Source organism: Candoia aspera, chromosome 5, assembly GCF_035149785.1.
Source record: "Candoia aspera isolate rCanAsp1 chromosome 5, rCanAsp1.hap2, whole genome shotgun sequence".
NCBI lineage: Eukaryota > Metazoa > Chordata > Lepidosauria > Squamata > Boidae > Candoia > Candoia aspera.
In genome coordinates this window covers 26,822,196-26,834,349 of record NC_086157.1, presented here as the reverse complement: position 1 = coordinate 26,834,349, position 12,154 = coordinate 26,822,196, and the positions used below count along the sequence as shown (strand labels likewise).

General features: G+C 37.6%; 1 protein-coding gene across 2 annotated transcripts in view; it reads left to right on the top strand.

Moving 5' to 3' along the window:
- Positions 1-12,154, top strand: part of UBAC2 (UBA domain containing 2) — a 108,275-nt gene that overhangs the window by 53,950 nt on the left and 42,171 nt on the right. For both annotated transcript variants that reach the window (XM_063304818.1, XM_063304819.1), the window contains 2 exons: positions 30-153; positions 2,063-2,110. In XM_063304818.1, the coding sequence (XP_063160888.1) occupies positions 30-153; positions 2,063-2,110 (172 nt within the window). The remainder of the gene's footprint in view (positions 1-29; positions 154-2,062; positions 2,111-12,154) is intronic.

Genomic DNA, 12,154 nt, shown 5'->3' with positions numbered 1-12,154 from the left:
CATTTTTGCATTATATTTTGTCTCAACAGCTTGGGCCCTGTATTTGCTCTTTTTGTACCATTTTATTGCTCCATTCCAAGAGTGCAAGTGACACAAATTCTAGGACAATTTTCCATCACAAACAAGACGCTGGTTTATATATTGGGTTTGCAGGTTTGTATGTGTTGATTTGTTTTTCATTAATTTAGCAGTTCTGCATTTTCCGTTTGCACACAATGTTTTCTAGAAACCTCCAGAACAATATCCCTCGTTTCCAAATATTTTGTCCTAAAAATTAAAAAACGAATTTTAAAAAATGCAATAATCACTGTAGTGTAACCTGCAGATGTGCAGTAAATTGGTAGATGTAGCAACAGGAGTTTAGTAATGATAATTCAATACATAAGCATATTGCCACTCAGTAGAAGGTAGAACTGAATGTATGCCCATAGTTTTTTCCTACTTTTAATTGCTAGCAATGGGGAAACCAGCTTTCAGTCTGCATTTAGTATTTCATTTTGTGATAGATTTTGGTTGGACTTCGGTTTAAAATTTCCTACCAAACTGGAGCCTCCATCTCAGAATAGCTAATTCAGTTTTTATTATTTATTTCCTTATATATAAAAGTGTTACCCTACAATTTCATATTTTTTTTAACATCCCAAAGGGAGTGTTTTATGTGGGGGAGATATCTGGTTTGGTAAATACTAGGATCTTAATTTTCTGTTTCTTGCATTCTTAAATAATTCTATAACACTTAGGTAACCTGTTTGACAGGTAACTTAGCTATATTGATAATAAGCTATGACTTTTCATTGGTAAACAAGCTTTCAGCTCAGCCAATTATTATGGATTTAGTCTGGATGACCCTTTTACACTTTCCTAAGTATTCAGACCAAATAAAAAAGATGTTTTGCAAATCCTGCTGCTTTGGTTAAGCATTTCCCTCTTACAGCTAAGGCAGTAACTGTTGACATTAATCTAGATATTATCATAGCTTCACTTTCTTTGCTATGCTGTCTGATCTTATCATAACAAGCTGGTAGGTGCCGTTAAATAATCATTCTCTGAGCAACTGAGACAGTGCTAAATGGTTATCTCTTTTGCGGAGTAATTAAGTATCTGGCATATGATAAATTTTCAGATTGCTGGAATTTATTTGATAAAACAGTGTCCAAGTATATAAAATATTATTAACCTTATGTTGTGCATTGCAAGTTCTTTTAAAAATGGAACAGATGCACACAATATAGGTTGAATTTTGAAGGTAGTGTGCAAAGTTTTAAACAACTCTTCCTTATGCTCTTTCTGGTAGCCTGAAAAATGCAGTTACCAATGGAAGTTGTCCATGTTTAGTTTGTTAAATATTCATTTTCAGCTGCTTTTGCAGGAACAACAGGAATAAATAGTTGACATATTACTTGTGATATGTATATGTACAGTATATGTATATACATATATACACACACAGAGAAACATACAGTATATCTCCATTTAATACTGCTCAGTATGTCTAATCTGTCTGAAACTTCGTATCTGTTTTCCTGTTCTTTTCTATATTAAACATATTTTAATATAAGATATAAAGGGTGCCCTTTTGTATTTCCTTTGGTAAACAAGTTTCTGAGAAAAAGTGTAGTTCTCAGTATTTTTTGTTAACTGTTTTGTTTTTAAAGGCTGTGTTTTTTCCTGAATATATAGATTGCTAATGAAAAGTCAAGTTTTTACATGTTTACTGTAGAAATTGGCTTTCATAATAGATTCTGGAAAAAAAGGTTTTATTAAATAAAAAACATTAGCAAATATCAGCAAATTTTCAGCTCCTTTTGTTCCACCTTTTCATTCAACCTTACTGCTAATTTTTCAATTGCTCAACTTCCACAACCCTTTTTATCTGACTGGCAGATCTTGTTCTAAGCTCATGACAAGATTTAAACCATTACTTGACCCCTTTTGCTACAAACAAAAAAATACAATGTGTGATGTTACCTCCATTACTTTATTTGAGTTAGTTTGAAATATTACTAGCCTAAGGACTGTGCAATCTAAATTCCATTTTAAATTACATATTTTTGTTTTGTAGCTTTTAACTTCTGGGTCTTACATCTGGATTGTGGCCTTAAGTGGGCTGGTAAGTAAAATTATTTTAATTACTGCTTTGATGCTTTTCATTAAGGTTTAGTAAAGCACCTACAGGTTGTGTTTTTTCTTTCGTTCTTATTTCTCTGTACTTTTTTCTTCTTTCATATTGTAGCTTTTGCCAAATTCAGTTTGCATTAGGTATATACATGAAGCAGTCAATTTCTTTGTTTAAATCTGGAACAATCCACCATATTCAGGGAGTGGATTGAGGACCTTCTGACAGTCACTCACGCCCTCAGCTCAAGGCTTGACTACTGCAATGTGCTCTACATGGGTTGCGCTTGAATCACACCTGGAAGCATCAACTGGTCCAGAATACAGTGACACGGGCATGACAGAGGTAACACCTCTGCTTTGTGAGCTGTGCTGCTTGCCATTTTGCTTCTGGGTGCAATTCAAGGTGCTGGTCATGCCCTATAAAGTCCTACATGGCATAGGGCCTGGCTACTCAAGGGACCGTCTATCTCCCATACTATCTGCCCAGCCAATTCGTTCTGGCAGGGTTGGTGTGCTCTGTGTTCCTTCAATTAAACAATGTCATCTATCAGGACCCCACAAGCTCATCTTTTCTGTGGCATCTGCCTTCTGGAATGAGGTCCCCTCTGAGATCTGGACATCGCCCAATCTGCTGATGTTTTGAAACAAACTGAATATTTGGCTCTTTGCCCAGGCCTTTAGCGAGGGTGAGTGAAGTCCCCCTTTGGACTATGTTGGGTTATTTCTTTTGTTTCCTCCTTTTTTTTTTTTTGTCACTCTTCCCATTTTCACTAATTTTTGTCTCCTGTATTTTTTCTTGTTTTTAACTTTTTAAGTCTATAACCGCCCAAAGTTGTTGGCAGTTGGGTAGCATATAAATTCAATAAAATGCATAAATAATAAAATAAATCTTCTAAAATTTCTGCTGAACCATGGACAGCCATGGTTCAGCAGAACTGAAACTGAAATGTTTTGGTTTTGGACAAATCAAATCTAGGAATAGCAAGTTGGGGAAGACTAGTACATGTTGTCTCCTCCCTCTTCTTTTCCCATTGGCCTGCCCATCCCTTCATCGTCTCTTCCCTTCCCTCAGCTACTGTCCATGTCACATGGAATATCCCATTGGTCTGCACCCCAATCTTCCCTTTTTTCTTCCTGATATTCTCATTTTCTGCATCTGAAGGTGCCATCTACCCCAAACACACAGAACTCCACAATCTAATAATGTAACTAAAATAAGAAACCTGTTTAACCAGTGATGGCTGTGCTATGCATCCATAGATTGAGATTTGAATACAAGCAGCCCTCCTGCGCAACAAAGGATTTGGACATCTCTAAAGATGTTTTTGATGTCGTTACATATTATATTATGTTATGGAATTTTGAAGCTAACCTATTTCCAGTATATATCATACTTCTGAAAACTATTGTCAGGAACAGCTGTATAGCAGGATATTCTGTTCTTGTTTTTTTTAAAGTCTGCAGCGATATTTATTTAACTAATTTGTATGTTGCCCAATCCCTATAGACTCACAGAAGTTTAGAACAAGAATGAACAATTAAAACTGGAGCCAGTTTGGCTTAGTGGTTAAGGTTCTTGGCTAGAAACCAGGAGACTGTGAGTTCTAGTCCCGCCTTAGGCATGAAAGCTGGCTGGGTGACCTTGGGTCAGTCCCTCTCTCTCAGCCCAACTCACCTCACAGGGTTGTTGTTGTGGGGAAAATAGGAGGAGGAAGGAGTAGTAGGTATGTTCACTGCCTTGAGTTATTTATAAAAATAATAAAGGTGGGATAAAAATAAAATAAAAATAAATGAATTTTAAAACGTGCACAATAAACAATATAAACAATAAAACATCCACAGAATAAAATGTCCATGGTAAACATTTAGCAAGAAAACATCCACAATAACATTAAAACTCAGTAAATTAATTCAGAATTAATCCATCATAACCATGCATAAAATATCTGTCTGGAGAGCAAATGTGATACATCTTTTGCATTACTTCTGTTGCCATAGTTTCTAAACTGGAGGTTAGGACATAGGGTATGGCCGTGAGCCAGCATCTTCACTCATAATGCAGAAGACTGGAGACATGCACAGGTAAGTGCTTTCTTCCTGACAAAGACACACAGAACAAAAATGCGTTTCCCAAGACTGCGCATCAACCCACAAGGCAGTTGTGAAATGGAGACAGTTCTTTGTGAGTGATTAGGGCACATCTGGAGGAATAGCAAGGTTTTCATCAATTTCAATGTCTCTAATTTGAACCCTGATTTCAGCAAACCATGGCTTAAATTTAAGTCTTAGTGCACTGCTTAATCTGACCTATATGGCTTGTGGTATAGTTAATATCCAATGTTGCATAATATTGACAGTGTTGCTAAGAGTAACAATAGTTACAATAGCTTCAGTGCAGGAACAGATTTTCTCAGCATCTTAGTATTGTATTAGCTGAATAAATGTCCCCATAACAGCTGAGGCAGGGTCCTATGCATCTTTAGCTGATAGTTTAATTACATTCGCTAGGACTTTCCTTCAAGGAGACATGCATGGGATTGAGCTTTAGCTAATGCAGGTTCCTTAACTAGAAATAATAGGTCGGAAAGTCCCCTTGAATGACTCTTAAATTTTGCCATGTGGCTTCACTGCTGCAATTGTAGGAAAGGTTTTTCCTATACTCATTGTTATTTTTACAGATCATATGAGTGGATCCTTTTTTTGGTTACTGGAAAATTTATCACAAGATCAGTGAAGCTTTTATTCTTTTTTTAGTGGGTATATCTTACCATTCAGTAAAGTTCTGAGGCAGCTTTCCTATCAAAGTATACAAGCTAAAATGCAGAATACTTAAAATGCAGACTAGAAGCGATAGAACATAAGAACAGTTTAAAGTTTCATAACAGAGGTGTAATGAAATTAAAGAAGAGAAAATAAATTTATTTTATAAGGAAGAATTGACAGAAACTGTGTGTTCCTCTTTATTTAAAATGTCTGTCTACAAAGGAAGGTGCCTGTTTAAAGGAGAACAAAGCAATAGTTGCCACAGATGTCAGCAACTGAAGTTATATACAGTTTTATTTTGGGCAATATAAAACAATGTCAAGGAAGAGGAAAGTTTTTATCTATAAAACTGTTTATATAATATTTATAATAGGCATTATTTGGTCAGTATTCTCAACTTTGATATGTATAGAAGTCCTTTTTAAATCTTTTTTAAAATGTTATTTTACATTTTTAACATATACAGTTAACAAAGCAATCTTTTAACTTAAAGAAGAAAATTAATAGAAACCAAAAGAAAAGAAAAAATAGGGGAAAAAACAATCCCAAACAAACGAAGGAAGAGGAAAAAAACTTATATACTATACCTATCTCTGCCAAACTAACATATATTGCTGCACCCTTTAATTAGTAGAAAATACTGCCTTTTCCAAAACAGATAGATCACACATTTCTGACACCATTCCTTAACATATGGAATAGTACATTTTTCCAATTTCCCAAAATGATTTTTAGCCACTGCCCATGCTCAATAGAACCATAATTCAGTTTCCAAACAGATTCCAAAGCTTTGATATATAGTTCAACATCACATTAACATCGTTAACAGTTAGAGATTTTCCCATAAATGTACTTACATGCATTAACTCTAGTGTCCCCCCCCCCCAAATCAAATGATTACATGACCATATCATATGGGTCAGCGTACCCTCAGATTTTTTTATACCTCCAACATGGAAAAGCTGATATCTGTCCTTTCAAATACGTTCTCTGGACAGTCCAGTGTACCCTAAATACAATTTTTCTATATATAACATGTAGAAATGTACTTTTGCCCATGAAAATTCAGGACAGTAGCTGTGGCTACATTCCAGCAGGTCTGTGATTATAGAGATTAGCTTTCCTCAACTCTGTGCCCTCCACATTAACTTCCATAATCTGCAGCCAACTTGGTCAATGAGGTTATGGAATTTGAAGGTTAGAAGATTGCCTAACTCATCTACTGGACATTAAGTTAGGAAGGCTGATGTTGCATGGTCATCATGTATAATCAAGCGCTCGGATGTTCTTATTTAGCTACTTGGCTAAGAAAACAAACATTAAAATCCATGCAGTTTGTAAGAACACACACCAATTTTTATGACTGAAAAGTTCTTTCAGGTAATATGTAAGGATAATCCCATTTATTAGTACACAGTTCATATACATACAAACTGGCTGCAGTCTTCCTTTTGGCAGCTTTGTTCCCAACATACATAAAATATAGTAAAAATGTTCTGTGAAGATTGCTAATGTGCAGAAAATGCACCATGACAGTTGCTGTGGCTGCATGTCTGTATTTAGAATGTATATGTCTTTCTCTTTTGACTACGTTTTTTATTCATTTCCTCTTAGTAAATTCCTATCACTTAAATTGCTGTATTTAAGTTTTTATAAAAAATCCAGAGCAGGGTCTTTCCCAGAGTGTGGGAAAGCCCCTCACCTGCCATAGTTGTAATCCTTTAGTCTGGGTAAAATAGATTTTTAGTTTACTGTTGGCTTTCCATCAGATTCCTTGAAATAAGCAACTGCCTCCTCTCCTCTCCTCTCCTCTCCTCTCCTGATTATAATTACAATTAAAAGACTAGGCTTCTGGCTGAAGGAAAAGCACACTGCTCCCACTATAATGCAACCTTTTGACAAATAAGTTGGGCTTACAGTTCCTTTTATGTCATTTTCCATCTCCGTCACCATTCTTAATTTCTTTCTCTGTTTACTTCCCCTTACGAGTTATATAAAGCTTTCTTAAAAACAGACATGCAGTTTGTACACGTCAGCAAGTGCAGAAACTCCAGAAGCTACAATCTCTGTTTGATTTTCAGTTTACATGTCGTTGTTGCCCTGCAACAGTGGGGGGAGAGAAGGAGAGGAGAGGAACCGGTGGGGTAGTAGGTCACACATGTTTACAGGGAACAAACAGTACAAAATGTCATGATTTGGAAATGGTAAGAAGCTTTCCTTACAAAAGAGTAACACCAGTCAGTGAAGACCAATCATGACCCTGCCATTTATTGTTAATAATAAAATTTTAATCTATATACCATAGAGGTTTTCAGACTGTGTGGGCTTGTACAGGCAAAGTGGGGAGCAAAATCCAGAGTTCTGACAATGCTCAAGCTTGGGTGAGTCTGATCAGATTATTTTTTAAATTGTTTTAAGATGCTCATAGCTCTCCACAATTTGGAAATTTCTGAGATAGGAACTCCATCCATTGCCCCAGCAAAATGTAGGAACCCCATACCATCAGACTGTCCAAGATGTATTCAGATCAAAGAGCTGGAAAATCAGAGCAGATAAGGTGAAATGGGGGGTGGGTGAGGGGGAGACAAACAAGTTCTCGTACTGGTGCAGTACGTTAGTTATGGGCAGTTCTAGTTGATTGTGCTCTGCATGGGGAAATACATGTTGACATACACTGTTGTCAGGCATATACAGAGAAGAGTGTAGAAGTTCCTTAATTTGCCGCTTTGCGTGTATACACAAGCCCTCAGAAATGTGCAGACCTATCACCCACCCCCAACATACTTCTTTATATTCTCAGTGAATTTGACAGTAGCTCTCCTAGCCATACATGGACCCTTAATGACCACAGTGATTTGCTTAATGACCACCACAAAAAATGTAAAATTGGGTGTGGTCATGTCATGCCTCACTTAATGATCCCACCGTTTAACAACAAATTGTCCAGTCCCTATTGTGGTCATAAGTTGAGGACTACCTGTATCCCTCCTATACCCATTGGCCAGGATTTTTCAGCTTGGTTTCCTTAACAAATAATAATGGTTAGATTTTCACATAATGTAGAATTCTAATGAATTTTCACATCCTAGTAAGTGAAAAACATACCACAAAGGTAGAATATGTGAACTATTTACATGCCAGTAAGAATTCTACAGATGTACTATAGAGAAGTTCTTGCACATAATTACATACATACTTTTAGCAAATGCAGGAAGTATTTCCAAAGCACAGAGGAAATGGTGGTTGCAATGCTAAGCCTTGTTGTAGGGCTGAATAGAGAATGGGATTATGCCTTGCCTTGGAACTATAATGTTTGATATCAGAAATATCCTTTTAGTTAGAAGGATCTAAATATGGATAGAGATGAAGAAGAAAATTAGCTGTCTCACATACTGTTCCAGGTCTTTAGCAACTTTTTTTTTCTCAGAAAGCCACCGAGAAGAGAATAAAATTTGCTAACACTTACATCTTTTTTTTTTCACTCCACATTTGTATGTGTTTAAACATGCTTAATTTAGTTTTCTGGATTTGCATAATTCAGTGAATCAGAAACCAACCAAATGGGTTGGGTTGACACAGCATATTAACCCACAGAAATCTACTCAAGGGTAACACTAACAAAGTTGACATGTTTGAATGCAGATGTTGCATCTTTTAATGGGGTTGGTTAGGTCTTTAATGTAAACCAAGCCTGTTTTTTTAATTAATAGAGAAATAAAAAATAGCCAGATGGCTTTATCACCATGGAGGTCTTTGCTACAGTAATTATAATATCCTGGCCTTATTCTGACCACATACTTAGCCCAGTCAGCCTGTAACCCAGTTATGGTGTTTATGGTAATTCTGTCAACATACAGTCACACTAACTGAATCAAAAATAACTCCTTTGGGAATCCACCCATTTTCTCTCCTGAGCTCTTGTGAAAGGGAAGTACTAGCAAGGTTTCATTAATAATTGCCCTCTTCCTCATTGGGAAGGCCATTGTTTTTTCTTCAGCTCTTTTTCTTAGAAGATTAGGTAAGCAAAATGTATTAATGGACTGGATGAAATGATTGAGTCTTGTGGGGCTCAGTTTAAAGGCCCCTTTTGCTGTTCCTATGCAGGTGAACCCCCAATTACGTACTTAACCATGTTGTGGGAATGCAGCCTCTGTTTCTCAGGTCTTATTAATTTCCCTTCACCTCAGGTCATAAAATTTGACCCAGTTGTGGCTATGGACAGGAAATATCAGGAGAAATCCAGAAAAGACAATCAGACTTTTTCCTGTTGTTGGCAATGAGCTCATATGTTCTAACTCTCCCACCTCTGAGAAGTTATTCGTTTATACATTTACATCCATGGTTTCTCAATAATTGGTAAACCTTGGAGCTATGGATGACAATTTATAAATTAAGGCTTAATTTTCTATATCAGTCTCCAGTCCAGACACCAGACACTATCTCTCTTGCCAGGCTGCCCAACAGCAGGAGAAGTGGCTTAATGCCCTGATGCCGCTCCCTTTCACCCCACTCCCCGATATCCATTTATCTTTGCAAGACAATGTGAGGAAACATCACTGTCCAGCTTGCCCTGCTTGAAGCTGTTTATCTTGGGTAAGGTGGTTCCTGCTAAGTGTACTACCTTCCTCAGGGGAGAAGGACCATGCAGTAGAGCTGCCTGAATTTACGTCTGCCAGAATTATCTGCACCTTACCTTTCCTTCACACAGGCATAGGTGTAGGCATACAAGGCACCTGGTAATACTTCAAAAAGGGGCAGAGACTTGTGTCTGCTGGCAGTTCCCCATCCCTGTTTAATCTTTTTCTCTCTTTAATCTTTTCTGCTTTGGACTACACATCTTTCATTTAAGAACTGTATTTGGTTGCTAGGACAGTATTTTAGACTTCAATCATTTAATAATTTAGTCAATATTAAGTCAACATTGCATTATTCATTAGCTGATTGAAAGCTGAAATGTTTGCAAGAATAAACAACAAAATTAAGGCTTTTTATTTTTTGTTTTTAAAATAAAAAGTGCTTAACGCTGATTATTTGGACAGATGAAAGGAAGCAGTAGTTTTTGATATACATTTTCACAGATGTCGCTTCCTTTGTGTGACAGGCAAAAGCCTATACATTGAATTGTATAATGTATTTGGCACAATTTCAAACTATACCCTGAATGGTACTCTTCAAAGTTTCTCTTGTTTATATGAAACTATTTGCTAATATTTTAGAAGAAAATGAAGCTTGTTATATCTCATTGTTATATATTACCCCATCAAAAGTGGACTGGTTTAGCTTTTTCTGTGTATTTCTACATAGGCTGCTTAGAATTCTACATGTCCTTCACAAGATGGAAGATATTCTGTTGATTTTTGAATGAAGGGCATAACTTTAATTGAAAAAATAACAAATGACTGCATTTCAAAAGGTTTCCTATGCTAATTGAGATGTGCCTTTGTTGTTGTTGTTGTTTATTCGTTTAGTCGCTTCCGACTCTTCGTGACTTCATGGATCAGCCCACGCCAGAGCTTCCTGTCGGTCGTCAACACCCCCAGCTCCCCCAGGGACGAGTCCGTCACCTCTAGAATATCATCCACCCATCTTGCCCTTGGTCGGCCCCTCTTCCTTTTGCCTTCCACTCTCCCTAGCATCAGCATCTTCTCCAGGGTGTCCTGTCTTCTCATGATGTGGCCAAAGTATTTCAGTTTTGCCTTTAATATTCCCTCAAGTGAGCAGTCTGGCTTTATTTCCTGGAGGATGGACTGGTTTGATCTTCTTGCAGTCCAAGGCACTCTCAGAATTTTCCTCCAACACCACAGTTCAAAAGCATTGATTTTCCTTCGCTCAGCCTTCCTTATGGTCCAGCTCTCGCAGCCATATGTTACTACAGGGAACACCATTGCTTTAACTATGCGGGCCTTTGTTGTCAGTGTGATGTCTCTGCTCTTAACTATTTTATCAAGATTTGTCATTGCTCTTCTCCCAAGGATTAAGCGTCTTCTGATTTCCTGACTTCAGTCAGCATCTGCAGTAATCTTTGCACCTAGGAATACAAAGTCTTTCACTGCTTCTACATTTTCTCCCTCTATTTGCCAGTTATCAATCAAGCTGGTTGCCATAATCTTGGTTTTTTTGAGGTTTAGCTGCAAACCAGCTTTTGCACTTTCTTCTTTCACCTTCATCATAAGGCTCCTCAGTTCCTCTTCGCTTTCAGCCATCAAAGTGGTATCATCTGCATATCTGAGATTGTTAATGTTTCTTCCAGAGATTTTAACTCCAGCCTTGGATTCCTCAAGGCCAGCTTGTCGCATGATGTGTTCTGCATACAAGTTGAATAGGTAGGGTGAGAGTATACAGCCCTGCCGTACTCCTTTCCCAATCTTAAACCAGTCCGTTGTTCCGTGGTCTGTTCTTACTGTTGCTACTTGGTCGTTATACAGATTCTTCAGGAGGCATACAAGATGACTTGGTATCCCCATACCACTAAGAACTTGCCACAATTTATTATGGTCCACACAGTCAAAGGCTTTAGAATAGTCAATAAAACAGAAATAGATGTTTTTCTGAAACTCCCTGGCTTTTTCCATTATCCAGCGGATATTGGCGATTTGGTCTCTAGTTCCTCTGCCTTTTCTAAACCCAGCTTGTACGTCTGGCAATTCTCGCTCCATGAACTGCTGAAGTCTACCTTGCAGGATCTTGAGCATTACCTTACTGGCATGTGAAATGAGTGCCACTGTTCGATAGTTTGAACATTCTTTAGTGTTTCCCTTTTTTGGTATGGGGATATAAGTTGATTTTTTCCAATCTGATGGCCATTCTTGTGCTTTCCAAATTTGCCGGCATATAGCATGCATTACCTTGACAGCATCATCTTGCAAGATTTTGAACAGTTCAGCTGGGATGCCGTCGTCTCCTGCTGCCTTGTTATTAGCAATGCTTCTTAAGGCCCACTCAACCTCACTCTTCAGGATGTCTGGTTCTAGCTCACTGACCACACCGTCAGAGCTATCCCCGATATTGTTATCCTTCCTATACAGGTCTTCTGTATATTCTTGCCACCTTTTCTTGATCTCTTCTTCTTCTGTTAGGTCCTTGCCATCTTTGTTTTTGATCATGCCCATTTTTGCCTGGAATTTACCTCCGATGGTTCTAATTTTCTGGAAGAGATCTCTTGTCCTTCCTATTCTATTGTCTTCTTCCACTTCCGCGCATTGCTTGTTTAAAAATAATTCCTTATCTCTTCTGGCTAACCTCTGGAATTTTGCATTTAATTGGGCATATCTCC